At 42.8% G+C, this 26,325-nt stretch overlaps 1 protein-coding gene across 2 annotated transcripts in view; it reads right to left on the bottom strand.

Moving 5' to 3' along the window:
- slc9a1a (solute carrier family 9 member A1a) overlaps nucleotides 1–23,347 on the bottom strand; it is a 38,080-nt gene extending 14,733 nt beyond the window's left edge. Inside the window, exons 1-5 of one of the 2 annotated variants that reach the window (XM_061050121.1) lie at nucleotides 22,227–23,347; nucleotides 8,291–8,763; nucleotides 5,892–6,142; nucleotides 3,094–3,311; nucleotides 995–1,197 (exon numbers count right to left, since the gene is read on the bottom strand). In XM_061050121.1, the coding sequence (XP_060906104.1) occupies nucleotides 995–1,197; nucleotides 3,094–3,311; nucleotides 5,892–6,142; nucleotides 8,291–8,763; nucleotides 22,227–22,521 (1,440 nt within the window). In that variant the 5' untranslated portion in view covers nucleotides 22,522–23,347. The remainder of the gene's footprint in view (nucleotides 1–994; nucleotides 1,198–3,093; nucleotides 3,312–5,891; nucleotides 6,143–8,290; nucleotides 8,764–22,226) is intronic. The other variant, XM_061050122.1, reaches the window with a different exon arrangement.
- Between the last annotated feature and the right edge of the window lie 2,978 nt (nucleotides 23,348–26,325).

The raw sequence follows: 26,325 nt of genomic DNA, 5'->3' as shown, positions 1-26,325 counted from the left end.
AGTTGAAGCTGAAATGACAGCTGTCTAACCCAGCTGGAGCTGTTTACTTCAAAAACAACAAAAAGAAAATGTGACCACTGAGGGATTATACAACATTAATTACGTTTAATCTTTGAGAAATGCAATTTGATGCCTATATGTGCCTGGTACTGTATGGTTATTTGAAAAAAAAATTAAATTGGGGGGTGGTGGGTGGTGGGGCAGTATCCGGGGGGAGGGGGGGTTGACTGTTTTGAATATTGTAAGATGTCAATGTGTGTTTTTTCTTTGATTTTTTTGAAAAACCAATAAAGATCATTTAATAATAATAATAACCCTGTTTAACTGAGTAGTTCTTAATCAAATATTTTCTAAGACAGACTTATTTTGCAGGTGTTATGATATGCATGAATTCAACCAGTGATGTTTTCATGATGAAATGAAATATACTAAAACAAAAGAGAGCTCCTTTTCAAACCAATATACAGTAGTTGATGTCACAGTGATGTTCAAAGTGTAAACAATTCCTCAAACTCCCTAACTCTGAGTATTTAACCAGGGGAAAGGGTTAAAGGAGATCTATTATACTCACTTTCATGATTAATTATGTCCGTCTGGGATACCTATTGAGTAGCGTTGCCAGATGTGAAGCTTTAAAACCTCCTTACTTATCTGACACTGGCCTCAATAAAATCTCTAATTTCAGCCTCTGCCTGAAAAAGTTCATTTCAGCTACTGTCTCTTTAAGGCCACCCTCCCCAAGTGCCCACTTTCCTCTGATTGGTCAGCTCCATTTGCAGTAACAGGGAGGGCGTGTCCTTCAACTTTGTTCAACTCTTATACGTTGGCAGAACCCGACGTCAGGGGGGAGAATCGATTTATTGACTGAGGTATGTCAGACTCTGTTATGGTGGGTGGCGATATGTCCCCTTTCAGCTAGTCACTATTGGACCTTCTTTATAGGTCGTAGTAAACCTGTATTTCACAATAGAGGGCAGGAAACGGATCACCTCACCTGAACGAAGACAGTGAAGAAGATGACAGTGATGATGGCGGTGAGGAACATCTCTCTCATGGGAAAGTGATTCTTGTCGAGCAGGAAACCGAGGGAGAAGGCGATGGCCCCTCGCAGGCCACCGTAGGCGATGATGAACTGGTCCTTCGTTGTCAGCTTGACAATGCGGAACTGGTTGATCACATACGTCAGACCAATCACACCTGGGAAGGACAATGCAGTGAGAAACTGAGGCTGCCTGAGTGTTTCAGAGTGGGTTTGCAATATGGAGTGAAGACTACAGCTCTCAATGAAGCTGCTTTCTCTCTGGCCTTTTAAAGATGGCAGTGCACGCTAATACTCTAAGTGTAGATGAAAGGCATTGTCCAAACACAACTGGGAAGTTCCCTGAGACGAATGAGACTATAAAGCAACAATATGTAGGAATTTGGTTTGGTGCCCTTGACGCCCACCAAAGGTCTCTGAGTGCAACTGCACTGTCGTAAAACACACACAGTGCTGTTACGCCTACCCAACATCTTGCATTTGTTTACAAGCAGAAGGTGCAAAGCCAGCAGATATGTTGTGAGAAGCCTGACGAGAAAGAGTAATTTTTTACACAAAAATCACTCTACAAGCGTCTTCAGCCTGTTGTTTGCAAACTGCATACATGTGGAGTATGTGTATTTAAGTGTTGCCGTGATCTCTATGTGCTGTGGCTAAATGGGTATAGATGCAAACCTGAGTCACCTAGTGGAGCTGCTGAACATGAGACATTGATTACATGGGTAACAATACAGCCTACTGATATGTCACAATCTGTCGTGAATAATATCTGCAGGGATGCACACTCCGCTTCTTGCTTGGTCACTCTCTCTATTTTTTTTGTTCTGCTTCATTCGTCCCAGTCCTCTTTCTCTTAGCCTCAGCCATTGTATGAAGACGAACAGAGACAGACTAACTGGCTTCTTTTTTTGCATCCGTGTGACCCAGGGGAGAGACGTCATGCTGCCGGTTGAAAGTTATTTTACTATTATATCGACCTTTGAAACAAGTGTTTAAAGGTGGAAAAGTGACATATTGTTGCTTTAAGGTCCATTTTCCTATTTCATTTAGACCCTGAAGAAGAACTATGAAGTGAAGTAAGTTGGTATAGGTACGCTTTGTTCTGCAAATACAAAATTAAAATAAAGATAACATCATATTGCAGTAAATGAAAAGGGATTGCTGCCTTAAGGACAAAAAAAAAAACCTTGAAAAAAGTTGAAAACACTAAAGCATGCTTTGGAAAGTAGTTGGCACTTACTACAAAAACATGATTTACGGTTAACAAATGAAACCGGCAAACAAAGCGGAATCACCCTTTAACTGACACAAAAACAAAAAATGTTTTCAATCACTAGATCACAAGGTAGCACGTGCTAAAATCCATGATGATGATGGATGATCAGCATGTTAACTCAAAGCATCACAAGCTCCCAGGGCTAAACATTTTAAATAGATAAGAGATCTCAGCATGGTGTGGCTGCTGAACCCACCACGGTGTTCTTTTACTTTCACTATCCGACTCTAACAACACTTAAAGCTCCAGAAAATGACAAAATCAACAACAGAAGGACTTGTGACAGCCTGAAGTCAACATGGAAATGGTCTGTGGAGGTTCCTCTCTCACTCTATCAGCCGTGTGATGAAACACGATTGCAACACTAATTCCTGTCAGCGTTTCCAGTTCCCTTATGAGAACAAGGTCACAGACATTCTTTACATGAAAATTAATACTCACTTCAAAGTGTACTAAGACATGTTTCTCCTTTGAAAAGAAGTGCTTAGGAACTTTGCTTTTTTGGGTTGCACTGAAGGCTTGTAAATTATAAATATGTCACATTACAAGCGCACTAGAAGAAGAGAGATGAAGTGACCGTCTCCTGTAGTGATTTATCAATAAAACCAGCACATGATCAAAGAGATCTTGCATGAATTAACCACTGATCAATCACACTTCCTCTGTTGCAGGTTTTCAGTTGTCTTCCCTTTATACAGTATTGCTACACAATTCCGGCATGGCACGTTTTTTTTTTTGTTGCAGAAGTGAACATGAGGAATTGTGCGGTGGCGCTCACCAATGACCCGAGCCACCAGACACAGGATGACAGTGACGGTGACGAAGGTCCAGTTCCAGGCGTGAGGTCCGTCCACCGTTGCCACGCCCAGAAATATGAAGATGAGCGTCTCGCTGACGCTGCTCCACATCTTCAGGAAGTACTTGATGGTGGTGTGGGACTTGTGGGATATGTTGGCCTCCACATAGGGTCGCATCACCGCTCCACATGCTATCAATCTATAAGGAGAAGAGGCAAACACTCAGTATATTAAAAAAAACAACTTTATTTATATAGCACCTTTACAAACGTAGGTTCACTAAGTGATTTGACGTACAAGCAAAAGCATTCTTAAGATCAAAGCATAAAACCCGAACAGAAGAACCCTCAGTGTTTCCCAGAGAATCACGCTGTACCTGGGAGGTGGAGTCGACGGGCAACTTTAAAAAACATTTACAAGTTCAGGTTAAATTTTAATGAGCTTTGTCTATGTTTTAACTGCACCTTATTATCTAACTTATTTTAGCTTGTTAAAGAGCCCATATTATGCCCTTTTTGGGGTTCGTATATTTAATCTATGTACCTACTTTTGTACGTTCACAATAGCTGAAGTCCGAAAAAAGTGTCTGTTTTCATGTACTGCTCCTCCTTGCTCCCTCTACGCTCTGAGTCCGTCAGCTGCACTCTGTTGAGCCCACACTGTTAGACCCCACGTGGGCCAAGTCTGCTCTGATTGGTCTGCCGATCCGCTCTGTCGTTATTGGTCAGTTGCTCAGCACGCGTCTCGGAAATTTCAACATGAGCTGCAGGGCTTGCCACAACGAGTCAATGGGCTTAGATCAGTGATCTCACACTGACAATGACGTCGGACTGACAAATTTTTCATCGAGGGGGGCTAGAACCGAGCGTTACACGCAGCTAATGCTACAGCTAACAGGAGGACGTAGGAGAAGCCGCGTTCCCGCAGACTTTGCATTTTTGCACATAGATGTGCCTAAACATGCACAGGACACTTGGAAAACACACTAAAGGGCATATAAAACCATAAAAAGCATAATATGGGACCTTTAACAAACAGTTTAAGGACTTGTTAACAACTTTATCTGCTCACATATTAAGTTGTGTGTTAACCCCGTTCCCCTTCTAATCTCTTAACCTCACACACACACACACATAACTGCTCCTCTTCTTTCTCCTTCCTACACACGCAGCAGCTTGTCTCACCTTGCCTCAGTCTGTAACTTTTGCTAATGTTGTGTGGTTTTGACAATATTAAAATAAAACAAACACGTGAACACATGATTTAAATGAAGCCAATTAGGATTAATCTACACGTGTTTAAGGAAACCACCTCCGAGGAAGACGTGTTTAGTGCTGTAGTTACACAGCTCTGGCTCCAAACTGACAACAGAAACGTGTTTCATCAACTGAGATGTCTCTCTTGCTGTCTTGTATCCACTTCTCAAAATGATTTGGTCATACTCTGTGCTGCCACCCGTGTTCCTACCGCATTTCCATATAGGTTTGCGATTTTTAGTATTTGAGGGAACAATGACAATCAGTAAGCTGTCTAATTCATGTAAAATAGATGTGAAAAACTAAGCTTGACAAATGTAGTTTTCTAATTTAGGATACAAGACGACAGCAGTTGCCTTCAGTCATTAGAGCTAAAAAACCTTCAACCCTGACTCGGAGGGGAGACTCAATACTTCATTAGCTCCTGTCGGCAACATCAATAACCCCTCGCACCTTCATCGACAAAATGGGATTGATATGTAGTGGAGGAGGAGCTGATGAGAAACGACACCTCAGAGAATGTTGGGATGCCAATAAATTCAGTCTCCATGTCGGTGCACTGAGATCAGAATAATTCCTCGTACCACTGGTTACAGAGAGAGTTATATGCCATGCTGTACTGTTGAGTTACTGTCAAGGGGAATGGCTGAAATAGATCTTCACTGCAGGGTCGAGGTTGGATATAGTCCATGACATCTCGTCACTGAGGGGAGAACTATATATCAAAACATGTGATACTGGAGGGGCGTCCCTGAAACAGCTGGAGGATTTTACACTTTCCACAGAGCAGACATGAAGTCCGAAACATGTGAAGGGTGTTAATGTTTGAAAAAGCTTACAGGGTAGACAAGAACCCCAAATACATCAGTGCTTATCAATCAGTCAATATTTTATTTTTTAAAGAAGTCTCTTGAATGTATCCACCTCAACCGGACCCACACTGGACCAGGCATTGGGTGCATGCTCCTCAATCCCTGTGCTTCCGGTTTTGCCCCGGAAGTCGAACATCGTGAATAGGTAACAAAGCAGAAGTCGTGTTGTGGTCTGCCATTAGAAATCAACATAAGCTAGAGGGATAGCGTGCATCCCATTTGAACCTAAAGTAAAGCGTAGAGCATGAACAAAATGCTCAGAGCTGTAAAGTTGTTCATGTTTTCATCGTTTCACCATGTGTTGTTGCTAACAAGGTCAAGCAGCAGATGTCCAATAGTAACTAGCTGAAATTAGGCATATAGCCACCTACCTTAGTGGAGTCTGACATATCTCCATCAATAAATCGATTCTCCCACACTGCTTGTGTACTGGGACATGAACAGGAGGCCAATTAAATGGCCCAATCGAGCAATAAGCTTGAGCAGCGCATGTAAGCGTACCGACTATTATGGAATATGAGACGAGGTGATGGGAGAGTGACAGCAATTAACATATACAGAACATTGTGATTTCTTTTTTTCTGCTGGTGTCTCCCACGCTCTCTCTCTCTCTCAATCTCTATATATATATAACCAGTCCCCCAAACTTACGCCATGATTCCAGACAGGTGGAACATCTCAGCAGACAGGTAGGCCATGTAGCTGTACACGAAGACAAAGAGTGGCTCGATGACACGCGTGTGGGAGGCGAAGCGAGAGGTGAAGGCGGCCAGGATCCCGTAGATGGCTCCCACTAGAACACCGCCCAATGCAACCACCAGGAAGGAGAGGACACCCAGGAAGCAGTCCATTACTGTCACTGTGCCTTGACCTGAATACTCCTCAAACAGGTGGTACAACACCTAGGAGGGGGGGGGGAGAGAGAGGAGAAAATAAGATGATATCATGATGACATGATAATATGAGAAAACATGGGTGGCTGTATTGATTCTCTAAAAGTTTTGAAAAGAGGAACACAAAACAAGTGAGAGAAGCACAATGACAATAGATTTGGCCTCAGGTCAAGCTATTCACCGAAAACAGGGTGGAGTTCACAGCACATGTGATACGGTGACAAAGCATGTCATCATTATGTAAAAAGCACAGTTCAGTGTATCGTTGACAGCCTTTTTAAGAGAAGACTTTATGGTAGTAAACAATAAGGGACTTGTTTTCTTTACAAAAGTATTCAGCCAGTAAACCCTTTACATCTGTGCCTAGCCTTTGTTAAAGGCAGGGTTGGTCATTTCCTCCAGATGCACTTTTTAAGATTTTGGTTGAAATGGTCTTTGGGTCCTGACAGAAATTAATAACTCATGTGCTCTGAAAAAGGAACGAAGAAAATCCGTCATCTGTAGCTGTTGTAAGCCTGTAAAAACGTCGACCAGTGTCTGCACGAGGTACCATTTTTATGAACCAATCACGCCTCCCTGTCTCCCTGCTCGTTCTCTACCCCATGCATGCATGAGCCCACACTCAAAGCATGAGCCGAGCTCCTCTTCTGGACCAAGGGCGCTCGTGCCTGTAAGTGAGGGGGCGTGGCTTTTGAAGGAGCACAGGGGGGAGGGGGTGGGTGCAGACGGAGCACTGAGGGAATGCTACTTTCAAAATCATACTAGTTTTCGAAAATCACCAACCCTGGCTTTAAGTGTTGCACTGTACGGATGTAGATTTTATGTAAAGCCAGACTGATTGCATATTGGTCCTAGGCTGAACAACTCTGCTATTCTCAAAGCTGCACAGACAGGAGCACCCTGGTAGCTCTCGAGGCACAACATATACCAATTATTAATCCTGAGTCTCTACTGCATCTGCCTAGGTCCAAATTCAACCCGGGCCCTTTGCTGCATGAGAAAAGAGTGACAGCGGCTCCCTCACTCATTCTCTTTCTCTCCGCTAGCACCAGTGACAGCAGAGAGACAGGGCAGGCAGGTCTTTCTCTGCCAATGTCAGCGCAGTGTCATCCTCTTTTTTAAACATGCATAGAAGCTTAGTTTCCATCTGAACATGTGAGCTCCAGACAATGGCCCTCGGTGAATGAGCATGCAGAGTATCACAGTATTATATTACGGTATTATACAGTAGTAACATCTTTAAGGGTAATGCCGTGCTAGTTGACGCACTGCTAGCATCAATAGTAACTTTATATGATTGCTGTTAGCTAACAGCTCGTGTGCTGTGGGCTGAGGACAATCGAGTGATGACAGGATGGTCAGTGGATCAGTGTGTTGACAGCTTGGGTTTACTTATGAAAGCTTCCAAGAACAGAATTAACATTTTTTATTTCAATTGATGAACAACCTGCTGTGATGCTTAACCACAGAGTTGCTTCAGGCATGAATCAAATAAACAACAAACTTTTTGTTTTAGTCAAGAGGCAGACAACTACAAAAGCCCTAAGTGGACATGAATCAATACTTTTTAATTACTCCCTTGATAAAGAGCCATTTGGATTGTTTTCTTGAGAAGTCAACTTACTTGCCTCTAACGCCTAGAGTTGCCAAAGTACCAAACAAACACAGAAACAGGCACAACCTACCTCATGAGTGTGGGCTATGACAGGAGGGCATTTCATGGTCTGGCCTATCGCAGTGACCAGCTTATTTTTTCGTTTTTGTATTTCTTGATCACCTGGAGATTATCTGCTTTATCACGAGAAACCAAGCTTTATTATATCGAGTTAATGAGATAGACAGCTTATTGTGACCATTAAACCAGCTTTGTTGTCCTCAAGAAAAGAAGGAAAGTTAGTGAAGATGTCCAGAAAACCACAAGCGTTATCTCGAGTTAATGAGAGAATTAAGTCAGGACCTTGAGAAAACTCCTGGAGATGATTTGCTAATCGAGGGAAAATAGAGTAAATAAAATGTATGGATGCACGTCTGCTTGGGGATTCTGAAAATATCCGCCTTCAATCGATGGAACAATAAACGCTTTCTCTCACAACAAAAACAATCAAAAAGTCTGCTACCATCCTCATTGTGCCCTATGTCCTTGTTTTTCTCACTCACCACAGTGACCGCATCATTGAGCAGCGACTCGCCAAACACCAGGATGTGCAACAGTTCATTAATGTGGATCTCTTCGAACACAGCCAGCACAGCAACAGGATCTACAGCTGAGACGATGGAGCCGAACAGCAGGCAGGGCAGCAGCTCCAACGTGTGGAGAGGATTTGGATTGGCTGGTTGGATCTGACACACGGCGTACAGAAGCCCCCCGATGAAGAAGGCGTTCCACAAGGTCCCCACGACAGCAAACATCAGGATAGTGCCCAGGTTGTCCATGAAGGCTCGGATGGGCAGGAAGTAGCCAGCATCCAGGATGATGGGAGGCAGCAGGCAGAGGAAGAACAATCTGGAGTCCAGCACTGGGGGGACCTGCTCTCCAGCTAGTTTGATGAGCCCCCCCACCAGCAGGCCCACAGTGATCAACAGGCAGCTCTCTGGCACAATACCAGACAGGCGAGGAATCAGGTGGAACCCTGGGTAAAGAAATGGAAAACAAGGATAAGATGCACAGGAGTGGAAAACACAAATATAAACAATAAAGGAGTGACATATCTGTAAAATCATTGATTCAGGCTTTAATGGTTTTGTTATCGTTTTGTGAGTGTTTGACAAGATTAAGTGGAAATGTACCCATCTCATAAGAAGGCGGGACTGCAGAAGTTAAGTGTACACTTGCTAACGTGCCATTCAAATAGCTGTAGGATGGGACATACTATATTTCAGTGAGTGCTGGCACCACCTAGATAATAAAAATTCTTTACATTCAGCAGCTGAAGGTGTAGAAGTCTCTCAATAATCACACTGATGTATGTGGAGTTTGCACACATCTGTAACATCAGTATTCTGTTTTACATGAAGATCACTTGTATTGACAGTTCAGTACGTGTTTGTGGGGAATGCAAAAAGGGGTTTAAACTTCTGATTTGTACATAGGCTGTGCAGACATGTCAGAGCTTGCATGCCTTAATTTTCTTATTCCCACTTTTATCTACATGCAGAACGACCTGGTACTCTCAGCACATGGTCACGCTGCTTTCTTTGGTTTGGAAGCCGCTGTCTGGAAAAAGGACAAAATACGTGTTTTGTATGCTGTGAAGATACTGGTGTGACACAATGCTTACACCGTGGCCTATGAATTCTCAAGGAAAAAATGGAAATTATATGCAAAACCTCTACTGTGGTCGGAGCTCACATGACAACTAGTCAAGGCTGCAATTTTACATGCATGAATGACACAAGCCTATAAAAGTTCAGCTCTTTTGGAGTCCGTTTGTCCTCACGTTTACCTCAAAATCCAATCTTGGATGAGTTCCACATAACTGAAATAACCTTATGCAATTATCTGCTATTGCTTGAGGCCGCATTGCTCACATGTTTTTAGCACGTGCAGCTGTGAAAGGAGTCCTCAGAATCTCTGTTTATGCTTAAGCTTTAACAAGCATCGAGGCTTAATATAGCCATACAAATGCACAACGGATAAGACTTGACCTAAAGAGGATGTCATTTATGATGATCGTGAAAACTTCCTCAAACTTTTGGGTAGAGCTGCATGTGTGAATGCAAACAGCAACCTTTTTCACGCCGACTTCGGCACTTCCAGCAAGCCCCCTCGTACATTTTCCGTGAGAAGTCGGGGGACGAGCATGTGCGAGAATACATCAAGAGTTATTCAGGAAAATTCACTGTGAGCAAGAAGGAGGGGTAGGTGATGTTGATATCCTGCAACTGGTGCACAACCATAGACTGTATTCACACGACTGTTGAATCTGCTTCATTATGTTTATGTTCTTCTCTTTTGTTGCTATTGCAAATATGTTGCTGTTGAATTTATTTAAACGCAAAAACTCCCACATTAGCATCAGACTCGGATTGCTTCACTTCCCTGTCATTCTTTTAACGTCATATCTTGTTTCTTGCATACATGCACCTGACAGCGGGAGACTTTCCCTTTCGGTTGTGAGTGGTTGGTTCCCAGGAAGAATTTAGGGTCAGTCAACCTGAAATTCTGTAGAAATTGTCATAAGTGCGTGCTTATGTGAAACTATAAACACAGACAAGGTCACATATACACGGTGAGATGAAATGACAACTGCAGCCACTCTGCAAAAAATAGTGAACAGAGACTTCAAAGAATAGCGTGCGTCCCATAGTGGGAGGTCTTCCTTGGCTGTATTTACAGTAAACTACAGCGACACACAGACGATGATATGCTGCTCTGACATAAACAAACACACAGAAATATGAACCACACAGGGATACACGCTCACACGCAGGCTGAATACTGTGACAAGGTCTACATCATAATAATGAGATTATTGGATATCATCATGGTGAGCGAAACCTGGCTGCAATGTTACAGATTAAGCCTCTTCAGTAGACTCAGTTTTGTAATTTCATGGGAGAAAATTCAGCATATCTCTGATGGAAAAAGCTCAAATGTAAGAAAAAGACCCAACTTCACATCACATGTCCCATTGGGAAATAATGCTCGTATGAATGACACAATGAAACCTGACTTTGCAGTTGGAGTAGGTGTTTATATTAATAGACAGAAACAGATGGATTGACGGGTTAATTGAGCCATGTCAACAAGTTCTTTTACCCTATCCGCCCAGAGCTACAGCCATAACATTGAAACATGTAGTCCACCCACCTCTATAACTTGAGTTTTCAATTTTAAAGACACATTCACACAGGATATGAGCCCATGGTGCTGTTGGAGGCTTGGATTAAAGCAGCAACAGCAGCACATTTTAAACTATCAATAAGCACAAAAGGGGACAGGGTGGATGGAGCAGGGACCATCTGGCCCATTAGCCACAGGGGTGTGTTCCCTCTTGTGCAAAGAGTGGAGGGGAAGGCAGGTAAGGCGCTCAGGTCTGCTCCAGTTTGCACAACGAGGATGTTGGAACAGCAAGCTAATTCATATCCAGTTAGTAAAACATCGCACAGGGTTATGTAAGATCTTGCATAAATGCTTTCAAGCCAATTGTGACTGGCTGGCGGCGCGACCAGTCGCAGCGGCTCCCTCTCTCTCCCGATAAAGCGGTGTTTTCTTCTTTTACTAACTTTTCTTTTGACTTTTCTCCGTGTTTTACTATGGAAAAATAGTCGATTTTTACTGGACTTAAACAGTAACAGCCTTTCTGTGGAGTTATTACCCGAATCACTGAGACAACAGCTTCAAACTTTGGGACTGCTTCGCGAGCCGGTTTACCCCCCGGAGAGGAGACGTAAACGTAAACGGTGCGAGCGGAAACAAAAGCGAGGTAAACGTGGAGGCATAAGAGCGAGACTGGCTAAAATACCACACAGGTCCGCTCTTCCAACTCTTCTACTGGCAAATGTAAGATCTGGACAATAAAATGGACCATATAGAGCTACTGAGAGCTGCCCACCGCGACGTGAGGGACGGCTGCGTGTACATTTTCACAGAGACATGGCTGAACGAACGCATCCCAGACTCCGCCGTTCAGCTTGAACGATTCACATGCTGCCGTTCGGACAGAATCCTTATGAAAGGAGGAAAGAAGAAAGGTGGTGGAGTCTGTGTTTACATCAGTGATGCTTAGTAAACACTGTTCACCGCTGGCGGAGTTTATGATCATAAAGTGCCGTCCTTTCTATCAACCGAGAGAGATAACAGCGACCCTGTTACATGTGACCTTTCTCACAAGAGAAGGTAACATTCTGGACATGATTTACACATCAGTTAAAGGTGCTTACAAAGCTTCACACCTCCCCCACATCGGCCACTCTGACCATATCAGTGTAATGCTAATGCCAGCTTACAGACCCAGGGTTAAAGTCACCAAACCAGTTCTGAAGCAGGTACGTGTGTGGCCAGAGGGTGCCTCTGCTGCACTACAAGACTGCTTTGATACCACAGACTGGGAGATGTTTAAGCAGGCAGCCACCTACAACAACCACACAGACATTGAGGAGTATTATGTGTGTGTCTTACATTTGAGCTTTTTCCATCAGAGATATGCTGAATTTTCTCCCATGAAATTACAAAACTGAGTCTACTGAAGAGGCTTAATCTGTAACATTGCAGCCAGGTTTCGCTCACCATGATGATATCCAATAATCTCATTATTATGATGTAGACCTTGTCACAGTATTCAGCCTGCGTGTGAGCGTGTATCCCTGTGCTGAAGGACTGTGCAGAGGAGCTCAAAGATGTCTTCACAGACATTTTCAACGCTTCTCTGAGTCAGGCTGCTGTTCCGTCGTGCTTCAAAGCCACCGCCATCATACCCGTTCCAAAGAAGCCCTCACTTTCAATGACTATCGACCCGTTGCACTGACCCCCATCGTCATGAAGTGCTTTGAAAGGTTAGTCATGGCCCACATCAAATCCACCCTCCCCGCCACCCTGGACCCCTACCAGTTTGCATACAGAGGTAACAGATCCACCGAGGATGCTATCTGTTCTGCTCTTCACCCACCTGGACACCAAAAACTCATACGTCAGAATGCCGTTCATAGACTTCAGTTCAGCATTCAACACCATCATCCCTCAGCAGCTGATCTGCAAACTGGACCAGCTGGGGCTCAGCACTTCCCTGTGCAACTGGCTGCTGGACTTCCTCAGCGAGAGGCCTCAGACAGTGCGGGTCGGCGGCAACACATCAAAAACCACCGTCATGAGCACTGGGGCCCCCCAAGGTTGTGTGCTCAGCCCCCTGCCCTTCACGCTGCTGACCCACGACTGCGCTCCATCCTTCAGCAGCAACCACATTGTGAAGTTCGCGGACGACACAACAGCGGTTGGTCTCATCTTCAGCAACGATGAGACGCACTACAGGATGGAGGTCAGCCAACTGGCCCACGTGGTGCAGAGACAACAACCTCTTCCTGAACGTCGACAAGACCAAGGAGGTTGTTGTCGACTTCCGGAGAGTCCCCACTCCTAAACCCCCACTGACCATCGACGGTGCTGCTGTGGAGAGAATGAGCAGCACCAAGTTCCTGGGGGTTCACATCAGTGAGGATCTCTCCTGGACAACCAACACCACATCACTGGCCAAGAAGTCCCAGCAGCGCCTCTACTTCCTCCGCAAGCTGAAGAGAGCACGAGCCCCCCCATCCATCACGTGCTCCTTCTACAGAGGCACCATCGAGAGCATCCTGACCAGCTGCATCACTGTGTGGCTTGGGAGCTGCACCGTGAAGGCTGCTGAACGGATTATCGGTATCCCACTCCCCTCTCTTCTGGACCTCTACGGTACCCGCCTCACCCACAAAGCAATCAGCATTGTGCATGACCCCACCCACCCTCACACAGCCTCTTCGGCCTCCTGCCATCGGGGAGACGGTGCCGCAGCCTGCGGGCCGGCTCCACCAGACTGTGAAACAGCTTCTTCCACCAAGCTGTCAGGAAGCTTAACTCTCTCCCCTCTCTTCCTTCCCCCCCCCTCTGCCACCAAGAACTCTGGACTAATAACTCTGAAGCTAACTTTTCAAAAGTACACTCAGTTTACTGCACATATTGCACATGTTTACTTTTTCTTTACATTTTATTTTACTTTATTTACCATTTTGTAACTTTTGCACAATTTAGAATTTATTACTGTAAATATTATTTATCTTACTTTTACCTCATTTTATTTTATCTATTTTACCTTATTTTGGTTGTATTGCACCGTGGGACGGAGACAAACGCAATTTTGATTCCACTGTATGTCTGGCATATTTTGGAATTGACAATAAAGTTGACTTTGACTTTTTGACTTTGATAAGAATTACCACAGCAAGTAAATAAAGTCAGATATTTATTAGAATAGAATAGAATTACTTTATTGATCTCAAACTGGGAAATTTTGGAATTAATACTTGTTCATTTAATTACTTGAAGTTGTAAGACCCTGTCTTCACAGAATGGGAACATTTAGCGGTTAGATTCTCCCCTTGACAAATATTTGGGACTCAGGATCGACCCTGAGCTCTCTTTCAAACCACATATTGATTTAATAACTAAACGTATTCATAGCGATCTAGGCTAAATGTAGCGTTCAGTAAACTGTTTTTCATTTCAGGTAAGAACAAGAATCTTCTCTCAATTCATATATGACCTATCCTCCATCCTGCCGATATTGTTTACCAGAACACTTCAGACACTTACCCCTGTTCAACTGTTCAACTGTTCTTGGTTCAATAAACATCCTCGTATATTATCCACTCAGACACATGAACCATCCCTTTTTCATTGTCCCCAGAATTGATTAAGAAATTGGTCGCAGATCATTTAGATATAAAGCTCCCTCAGATTGTAATAACCCCCCCCCCCCCCCCCCCCTTCTGAAACCCATCGCTTCATTCCATGCCATCTGGTCACATTTATGTTATTTTATCAAACTAACATGTTCTTGTTTTTGATTTTCGTTAGTTTATAGCTTTTCAGTTTGCTTGTACTACAAATAATCCAAAGACAAAGTGCTCTATTGTTGCTCTTAATACTGTTGTACTCTTATTTCTTAATCAGGTCTTGTTAGACAGCTGAGGGTGAGGGTGGGAGACGTCGAGAGAGGGAGGTGTCTGTATTTGTGTAATTGTTTGTATGTCTGTGTAGTAATGCATAATTACTTTGTGTTAGGATCCCCTTCAAAAATAAGATGATGCATGTCAAGGGTCTATCCTTTAATAAAATACAAAATCAATTCAAGTATTCTCTGTGAGAACATCTAAGGCTGGGGGAGGGGTAAAGACAACAGTATTAGTGTTTCAGCTCATAATCTAACAAGCGCATGTCTGTGGCTTTTACAGCTGCATGCAGCCAGAGCTCCGGAGCTCTGAGGGAAGACAGTGAAGAAGCCTTTATCTTTATTGGTCTGTGGAGACCTCATTTCCCCCACAGTGAGATCTCAGAGGCAGTGAGAGCTCCTCTATATCCAAACCACTTTATTAGAAAACAGGCACCACCCACAACTCCAAGAATGCTTGGTGGGTTAACAAAGATATTCTGTGATAACTGCTGGAAACACAGGATACGGAAACCTTGTGGGATCCATGAAACATGGTCTGCAAACAAAGCTGGTTTACTTTAACAAGTCAGACCTGGAGGGGGCTTGTGCTCGACATTTCAGAGCAAACATAACGTGTGTATGATATCAGGCTGAATGGTTGTAGAGCCATACAGCTAGGAGGATAAAAAAAGACTAAAAGTTTCCAATAGGCTACTATCTGAGAACTGTGTCTCATGACTACAGCATGTGCTTGGGAAATCACAGGGAATGGAATGCTCTTTACGACTTAATTTAAATAAGCAAGTTGACTAGAAACACATGTTTATTTCCAGCACTGTCGACAGGGAGTACTTCAAGTGGTGGACAGGGTTTCACAAATTCAAACACCCAAACACTTGTGGAGCAGCCTACTTCAACATACTATTGTATATCTCCTGTTGATCACTGTGCAGGGAGACCGTCTGGTCAAATACAAAGTTTTCTTCTACTAATAATAGACAACTCAAGCTTAAAAGCTCTGCCAAACAGAAACGAGTAAAACTGATTCCAGAGGTCGACACGGGAAACAAAAGTAGGGTTATTATTAGATGAAAAGGACTCCCATGATCCCTTGAGATAAGTCTTCTTCCGTGTGACATTAAGTAATGAACTTGAGCAAGGGGACTTTCAGCACACAGCTTTCACTCTATAATTCATGATCCATAAAAAGGCCACACAACGAGCTGGCATTAAAAACTTAATCAAGCAATAAAAATGACACAAAGCCTTTGGAGGTAACAACACATAAAAGCTGCCACAGCATGACACCTTACATTGTTAGAAGTGTAGGATTAGCAAAAAAAATCACAAGATTTCAATCTAATAAAATATTTGCTTAAACCATTTAATTCAATGGATAGAAATTGTGAGGGTTTTTTGAGAACCGTGTATTAAATACAATATACAAATACCGACTATGTGTTAATGTTAATATTGCACAAACTTCAGGAAAGTGTGAAAGTACTAAGCAACTCACTAGCGGTATACAATTGAATGTATTTTTTTTTTTTTTTGAAGAAAACATATCAGTGATGTAACAAACCCTGACACAATGCAATTTTGATTTATTCCATTTTAGGAGCCTGCAATCCAAATGAGAAGATGTCATTGGTCCAGCTTACAAAAGAAAACAGTTTCAAATATGGTTTGAGAATTTTATCGGCAAGCTTTCCTGGATATTCAAAAGATAAACTATCATCTATAAATCTATACTTTAAAGAATAAAAACTGTTATGTCAATAAGCATTGGTTAAAGATTATCACATATCTATACAGATGATATTGACTCCTTTTTCAGTTATTGCTAAGCCCTTAAAACTTACAGGAAGGTGTTTTGAATACTCTGACAGAGAATAACTAAACTGATGGTAGGACCAAGCTCTGCAGAGAAAACAATTTTACAAAACCTTTGATAAAGGAAGTCCTTCAGGAAAGGTCATGACAGGGTGGACTAAACCGATTACTGCAGGTGCCTCCAGCAGTGGCAAACTAAACGCTGGATGCAATAATGACTCTCTAAATGGACCATTATCATTCATGGGTGACCAGGAGGGACACGTGAAGACTGCAAGACAAAGAGAGACAGATGCCATTTCTGCACCAGTACAGACACTTTTAACTGTTAAAAAAAGAATCTCTCAGCAGGTCCAGGACCTGAGGACAATATGGCTCAGCGCCAGCAGAGCCTGAAGAGTTAAGCAAGGCTAAGTGGTGACAGCTCACACATTCTTAAATCTTTTCTTTCAGGACTCTGATTATGGTGCTTATCAAGTGAAGAGCCAAACTCCCATAGATAAGATAAGGAGAAGTAGGGCAGGGAAGTACAAAGAATAACTCGTGGCACTCAACAATAAGTGCTGTCAAGACATATGTGTGAAGGAGATAAATGCTCAGTGAACTCAATGAATGAAAAAACATTTTGTGGACTAACATAAGGCAGGAATTGTGAGCTGAGAGAAAAGGCGGTTCATCCTGGCTGCTTGTCAATAATAGCAGGCGCTGTGTCCTTGCTGCACTCCATCCTGAGAGCCTAAATGCAGCAAGGTTATTAAAAACCAGCAAAGGGTTACAGCTCTTTCACGACCAGACTGTGTACTGAGTGTCGACACAGCCTGGTACTCACTCTTCAAGATCAGGAGCCGTGTCCTGTTGCCAGGTGACTAATTGCACACCGCTGGCACCCAAATCTGCCAGTTGAAGCCAGCACAGGAGAGAGAAAGCATTCAAACATGTCTTAAAGAAGGCAATCCATGGTACATTCATTGGTTTCTGCTTCTATACACCAATCTCGAAAACTGCCCACTGACACTTAAAATCCCGATGTTCACAGGAAGGTCAAGAAGCTCTTTTCATTTCAGAGCGATGAAGGGCTTATCTTTTTACGACTGTGCTGAGATTAAAGACAGGCCTTTGTGAATCATTGCTTGACTGTATGATGCATATCATTGTGTTCTGCAAGTTGCTTGTGCAAGACCAGTGTTGGTGTAAAGTATTAATAACGTTGTGCTGCTGGCGTACCTCTATATGATCCCTAATGTCATATCTGTGTAAAAGTTCTACAGGCTCACACAGGTGATTCCCTTCATGGCTGGGTTCCCATCCAGTAGAAACATCACATCGTATTTGTTACTAAATGTACTACTAGTCAGTGATGGTGTCAAATGTCTACTCAGGCCTTCTCGGGATTAGAGCATCTGAATGTCTGTGTGGAATAATAAGAAGAAAGTATCTAGGAGGCGAGGACCGTTTTTTTTTTTAGGAAGAGGGGTTGAGTTGTTTTTAAGAAGAGGGGTTGTGTCATTTCTTTCAAAGAGAACAAATTTGTGCATCGCCTTCAAACAAATGACACGTTATAAAAGATTAGATATCTTTAGTTTATGACACACTGATTGAAGCTCTGCCAAGGGTGTGATTTCTAATGATGTACCTGGAGTCTTTCCCACAAAGGCTTTAACGATAAGGGTAATACTAAAGTCCCATCCTTCTCAATAGGTTTGCCAAATCCTGCCACTTTGGAGTCCACACACACACACACACACACACACACACACACACACACACACACACACACACACACACACACACACACACACACACACACACACACACACACACACACACACACACACACACACACACACACACACACACACACACACACACACACACACACACACACACACACACACACACACACACACACACACACACACACACACACACACACACACACACACACACACACACACACACACACACACACACACACACACACACACACACACACACACACACACACACACACACACACACACACACACACGTATTCATTAAACTTACTCAGTTACTCACAAGAGTTATTTGTCTTGTCCGAGCATGGCCAGTACTTTTCAGTAATCTAATATTAAATCTGGAACAGGCCTTCAAGTTTCAATTTCATCAAGGCACATTGTGTGAATGAGTTTAAAACTAGAGTAACTGCAGTAGAAAGTACAAGGAGCGGTGAATACTGTTGAAGAAATGTTAAACCGGGGGTTTGCCGGTCAGTCCAGTGGTACTGATAATGTCTCTTGCTATCGACTGTTTACTAAAGACAAAGAAATCCGTTCCCGATAGAGCATGTCCCCTGGAGAACCATTTACTCGGCAAACAGTCAAGCTAGCCATGTGCAGCATTCCTGGAATTGTTTTAATCAAGACATAATGGCTCTTCGATACTTGATTAAGAGTCACAAATTAGTGTCTGACAATTACAAAGAAACATGACCAACAGGTTTTCAGTCCCTCAGGTGCAAAATCAGAAAGAACAAAAGGGAAATAGTCACAACAAAAATAGCATCTGACATTAGATTTGCATATTTTCAAGCTTTGATTTAACACTGATGGGTGATCACAGTTTGAGTGCTAAAGGTACAATTGTGGGTTGTGACTGAATGTGTGCTGTATCTTACTATACAACAATGACAGACGGCCACTTTTATCAGCACATGATTTCATAATATGCACTAAAACTCCCAGTCATGGTTGTGTTTCAGTTGAAAACCTCTCGGCTTCTCTAAACCCATGATGACCCCGGGATGAATGAGCGTAGTCTTCTGCATTTTCACTAATGTCACTTCCTGCGGTCTAAACTGATTGATAGTTTATTTGTCCTCAGAGGAAATTCTTATCAACAGTAGGTACATAGACAAAAAAAAAAAAAGTCGAACATACAGAACCGTGTACTTAATAACACACATGGGATCTTTGGGAATATTTAGAGGGAAATAAACTGCGAGAACACAAATCAACAAATAGCCTGACTGCTGAAGTTAAACATCTTCCACTTCGCTCCTTCTGCTCACTATAAGTGCTTGACAGAAGTAGTGAGAATAGCATGCGCACAGTTATTGTCTTTTAATTATTTAACTGAATTAGAAAAAGGCGTTGTAACAATAAACAAAGCATGTGATAACAGCTAGTTCAGTTCTTTATTTGCACTGCACAAAACATCCTCCACAAACAGTAGTGAAAAGGGAGCGCTGCTGAGAACACGGTTAAGACTATATTGCTGCAAGAAAAGTATGCTTAGGCTGTATCATTGCCCGGGCTTTATCTAATACTGAATCTAGCTCATCTCGTGAAGTCTAACTGGTTTACTCACTTTACAATATCTCTGTGTTAGGCCAAATCATCTGTGATGATAATGTTATGTTACAGTCCACTTAATATTGATAGAAACCAAATGTTCTCATATTTGAAGTCTTTTTGACAAGCTACATATTTAAGCATCTAAAATTAACAAACTGAAAAACAGATTTTCTTATATTGCTCTTGACTTCATGTCTCAGCCCAACTCCTATGACGTTAACTACTCAGACAACAGCAGCTCTGTGTGTAATGGTGATTGGCTTTCATGGAGTGTCACACTCGGGTAACATACACCAGCTCTCCAAATTGTTTGCCCAGTTGTGAATAATAAATGGGATGTGTGAGACTTACTGGACTTGTCAGACATGTCACAAGGAGACTCATTGGAGGGGAGGGGCTTTACAGCCACAAACACTAAGTACCAAGAGGTGTGTCATGTCACCCACTCATGTATTACTATGAAATACTATCAGGTCATTGCTAACTGGAAGGTCATTCTGAAAGTCTATGCCGGCTGAATGTTTGATGTAGCTATAACAATTACAACCCTTTACTTTTACAGTGTTCACATCATTATTTAACTGCATGCTTCTACATATTTACAAAATGAATGTAGGACAAAGTCATATAGATTCCTGACTCGATAACACTCATTGTTTCTGATTAAAACTAAACAGATCTTTTCAAACACACCCTTCCTCTAAACACAGGGTCAATAAACTATATTACTATATGATGACTATACACGAGCCTTTCATTGCCACGAATAGTAATGAAAAGGTTGAAAAAGAATAGTTATTTCAGTGTAATACTGGTCGGTAGCCTATTACAGGGGTCAAAATAGAGGATGTCTGATAAATACAACGACTTTTCCCACTTAGAGCATGCTCTCAGGGAAATAGCATCCCCTAAGCTTTGATTTAAAAAAAAAAAAAGCTTTTGCACTTGGTATGATAAATTCACAAAAGAAAATGAGGAAGGAAAAGCACAGAGACAGGGTTGCTTAAGAGATAAATGGGCCGAGGACATTCTTTCAGGCTCGTAAGCTATTAGGGTTGCTACGAACATGAATCAGACTCTGGTCCAAGGATGAGCAGTGTAGCAGCAGACACATTGAATTACCCCCATTTTCAGCAGCCAGGGGATAATCAGAGGCTTAAGGTCACCAATGTTTGCTTTTTCTGCTGCTGCTGCTAGCTCTCTCATTTATTGCCTCTCAACTGCTTTCTACACTTCAAACATTTCTTAAACTCTCTCCTGACCGTCATCCCTCAATTTCAAACCATGCCCTTGAGCTGCGTTGTAACTGAGAGCCACTGGAGCCAGGTGGTCCCTCTCCAGCTCCCCTCTCTCCTGAGACCCTCGGCTTCTTGCCAAAATAGTGAAGTATCCTACCATGTCTACAGACTGCTGATGATGCATGCTCACTGACAAGCTGCTGGCTCTTAGAAAAATATATAGCAAGGGACAACAAAAGCAGTCTTCTGTGGCAAGCACAAAGCAACGAAGGACTGAGACAGCGGCAAGGAGTGAAGAGAGTTGAGGACGCAACGAGGGAAATTAAGAGTTTAACAAAAGTGTTTCCGTTCAGAAAATCGTAAAACTGCCTCGGCTCAGACTTCATGGCCACTTTTTGAGACGTCCTCGGACAACAATGCTGCAAGGCTTTGGTGAAACATTATAGTGGAGCAGGACAGGAGGTTCCCCTGTGTTGAGACCCGGCTACACAACAGTTGCTGTCTGAAATATTGCCTGCTGCATCAAGCTGCTTAGTCATCACTGTAGCAGGAAGATAGTACAGCAGCAGCAAAAGAGCCCCTTCAGAAAAGGCTGACAAGTCTGATGAGTAATCAGCGTGACAAGAAAAATAGATTTCCCTCTGACTCTTAATTTAGTTTTTTTTTTTTACATTAAACGTATAGTAGGCCTGACAAACAGAAAAAAATGCATCAGTTTCGACCTTGTGGTCAGATATTATCTGTAAAAGGATTTGATTTTTAATCAGTCATGGCAGGCCTGTGAGTAGCTTTATCTAGCCTACATGCTTGTAGTATGAATGAAGACTACATGTCTGAGGGTGAATACTATCTTTCTGATAACCATCCAACAGGCAGCCCTCCATTCAACATGTGATTTAAATCAGATAAAACAGACTGTTTGTTTTGATGTGCAGGAAAACGTGCACATGAACTGCTAAACTACACCTGTAACACAGGCCACACAGAGCTATAGCATTTCCTGGAAAGGCTGGTTGTGCTACAACACAACATAGCTGCTATGTGACATCCACATGATACTCACCTAATTTCATTAAAGAGGCGAGCAGCACCCATAATGAGATTTCAAAGGGGGTCTGTACGTGCTTGTAGTCGAGGTCGAGCACAGGAAAAGCCTTTTTAGTGTTGTTGTGTACCACGGCCGCCACTTGGTGATTGTCTACGTTTTCCTTGTGGCTGATATCCGGCGAGCTGGCAGCTCCGAGAGGAAGCACGGAGCCCTCCAGAAACACAAACACCATCAGCAGGAGGAGAAGACCCCTCTCAGGTAAACTCTTCCCGACCCCGGCCGGGCTGTGTGGACCTGCTCTCGAAGGCATTTTTTTTTTTTTTTCCCCAAGTAGGCTACAAACAAAAAAAAAAAAAAAACTTTAAAGCGATGTAATTATTTCTCAGGAGTCACACAAGCGAGTTCGAGGAAGTTGTGTCAAGCTAAACTGGTTACAACTTCGTTACATGACACATTTTCACAGACTTTAGGTGTCCATTCTGTCAGGTAACGAAAGCCAGCTTCACGTCAGCGTCCTTCTTGTAGTACAGGTGAACAGTCCATACGTCACAGGCCGTCCGCTGGGAGAGAGCAGGAAATGTCTAAATGCAGGAGGGAGTGAATTTGTCTCGACAGCACAGATGATAGTGTTGTAAACAGGAAACTTCTGTAATTGTTCTCGCCGCGGTGTTTCACAAGTTTCTTTGTCGGTGAGTATTCAATGTCCCTGTCGGTGAAAGATGTCCCTGTTGATGCTGGAGGCGAGCGAGACACGGCGGCATCCCCTCCACGCCTCGTCTTCCTCCTCACTGCCCAAGATACTCGTCCGTGAGGCGGCGGCGGCGACGCTCAGATACTGACCTTGAAGAGAAGCCACGGGGCTGCCACATTGCATTTTGCCCGTGTATCGTATCTATTTCAACTTTTTTTTAGATGTCACTGTCCGCCTATGCTGTGTGTCCACTGTGCACCCAGGAGGACAAGACCTTGAGTGAGGCGTCTCAGCTCAGAGGGAGGATGGGGGGAAGACCAAGGGGTGTGTGTTCCGCCCCAGCTTCTAAAGGCTTGTCCCGGGGTTGTCAAGCCAAGTGGCGAGTGTTCACTTCTGTTGTGGTGTTGAGCTTCATACAACCTTCAAAACGCACACCCTTTCGCGGAGGTTTGGTGGATGGGAGGAGGAGGAGGAGGAGTGGAAGAGGAGGGGTATGGCTGACTACAGTGACACCTATAGGGAAGGAGGCTTACAATGAAAAGCGTGTCCAAAACGGCTCACAAACACATCCTTTAATATGTTTCCAAAGTGATATGCTGTGTTAGTGATGTAAATGGTGTTTTTATCGAACTGGGATGCTGTTCACAGCTACCACAGGATGGTAACAATCTAGGGAAACAAAAAGGTCATAGAGGGTAAAGCAGGGGTCTCCAACCTTTTTTCATCTGAGAGCTACTTTCAAAAAAAATGTGACCAAGTGACCAAGGGCTACTTGCATCAAATCGCTTGCATTTATTTACATAGCTCAGCTGAATTAAGCTACTGTTTGTACATGTGTGAAATTGCAATAAGCCAATGCTCATCAATAATCTTAAATTCACATCAATGTCCAAGAAAACATTAGTACTTCATACTTGTTTTTATGGGCCAAATATATGAATAGTGGGAAGAGGTGCATTTACCGTCGTCAGATTTGTATTTTTAACACAGTCGGTCAACCTATAGGCGAGCTACTGAAAACCTGCACGCGAGCTACCAGTAGCTCCCGAGCTACCTGTTGGAGACCCCTGGGGTAAAGTGTTGGTAAGCTTCCTTCAATGATAAAGCAGGATGCATTTCTGGTCTTATAGCCTACTGAAGTTCTGGTATCGGACCTGAACCCCATATAATAATAGTGTTGCTGGAGCCTTTTTGACCTCTTCAAGTCATTCACTATTCATGCACCTTGGTCGTTTGGTGAAGTCGTGCCAGAAAATCTCTTCAGCTAGATGGGCTGCGGTGGCTGCAACATAAACATCATGACAGGATCCCCACAGATGTTTACCTTAATCCTCAGGTTGTTGAAAGTGGCAATAATGTTTGGGTTGTTTGGTAGTGGTCATTAATGGCCAAATGAGTAGTAGGCCTATTGGTATTTTCAATCCTGGAGCTTGGGCCAGTTGAATGTGTCAATGCTGTTTTGGTTGTGGGGGTCATTAATGGCCAGGTGGTAGAATAGGTAGAATTGGTACTTTCAGTCCTGGAGCTCAAACAGAGCCTAGTGGTAGCGTTTATATAACCTATAGGTAACGCATCAATGGGACAGAATTTTTGTTTTTATTTCAAAATCCTTACTCTTAAGCAAAATCATGTAGCTTTGTATTTTCAAAATCCAATATTGTTACCCTGGAGCAGTTTTCCATTACTAAAGGTGGGAACTCTTTTTTTATTTCCTTGAATACATGAGTAGCCATTTACTTCGGTGTCACTGCATGGGCCTATACATTAACATGTTGATCTCTTAAAATCATCCAAACGTTCTTTTCCCGTAATCTCACATAATGGAAATTATGCCCGAGGACACCAGTTCCCTCCACGATCTGAATACTTAATTTTAGTTAGCATTTAGCAATGATATTCAGGGAGGCTGACTGGGTGTGGATGTGCATACATTAGCAGGAATCGATTTGATCTGTAATAGAAAACTGGTCTGTAAAGGGAATAATATTTGCTTAAGATGTCGAGGGTCAGTGTCAGATACCAGCCAAGGTCCCAAGAGCATGTAGGGGCTTAGTATATCACTCAAGAACACTTAAGTAAATAACAAACCTGTTATATGAAGTAAGACTTGTGTTAAAGGTAGTCCTACAAGTCTGTAAATAGTTTGTTTCTTCCTGGTGTGTAGCTGCATGTGGGAGTGGCATTGTAAACTACTCGCACTTCAAGTTCAGAATTGTGACTCAACATACATGTGAATTTCCAAACACACCTTCCATACACTCCTAAAACAAAAGCTCAGGCTTTGTATGGAGCAAGTAAACCGTTGCCTCACACTACAGCATCTATAGCCTCAGCTAATTTGCAATGAATGTCCCTAGATGGGCCTTTATAAATACATACACTACAGGTTCACCTAGCAGGTAGTGTTTTGCTTAGAGTAACCCCTGGAGCCTTATCCTAAAGTATACATAGTTGTATACAGTTAAGCCACAACAATGACTTGATTTATGTTTAAATAAAATCAATATATTCAGTATATCCTTCTAAAAAGCAGAAACATCTGCATGTTGCAGCTGCAGCTTCTCCAATGCTGCTTTTTGCTTCTCTTTGTCACGCATGGTAAATAAAATACAATTGAGTTGTGTTGTTGTTGAACAGAGTGTAATGTGAATCTTCATTTCATTTCATACCTTCTATGAACAAACAACTATGGTAGGACAGTTGTTGCTTGATTAATCAACGATGGAAATAATGAAGCCCTAGTGTAAATACTGGCTGTTTCCCTTCATTGCTTTTTAATATCTTGACGTCCCTAATCACTTTGTCTTTGCTCCTTCAGTGTACCATGAAGTAACATTAATCGTTTATTCCAAAGTGCTTACTGCCCAAACAATTAGGCCACTAAGACCAAAAACAAGGACACATATTGGTTGAGTATAGCTTTGAGCTGAAATAGCTGCTTTTTGGACCGTGGAGAGAAGACTAAAGACATCATAGTTTTGAGGATGAACAGCCGACCAAAATTAGATTAGATAATGTCTCGTCTGTCTGAATGATCTGAGTTACAGCCTTAATGAGGTATGGTCACCGGTGATAACTGTTTGCGGCACAACACACACACACACACAAACCTAAACGCAGTCAGGCGGCAAACTGTCTACACCGTTAGTCATTTCTGTCTGCCTGTCTATGTCTTTATCACTCTTCATGACTTTAAGGTGTTTTATCATTTACAGCCTACTATTTATGTTTGGTCCCTCAGTTACCAGGACACTGACATACTACACAGGGACCATTGTAAACAAAGCTGTAAAAAGTGAACACCCAATACCCCCTGATCAATGGTCACTGCTAACTCTTTATGACAGCCGAGTACACAGGTCCAAATGTCAAAGTTTCTTATTGAATCCTGACAATACATCTTCACGTCTTTAAGCTGTTTTG

The sequence above is a fragment of the Labrus mixtus genome, chromosome 11 (genome assembly GCF_963584025.1).
Source record: "Labrus mixtus chromosome 11, fLabMix1.1, whole genome shotgun sequence".
Lineage (NCBI taxonomy): Eukaryota > Metazoa > Chordata > Actinopteri > Labriformes > Labridae > Labrus > Labrus mixtus.
This window is presented reverse-complemented; position numbering and strand designations above follow the sequence as displayed.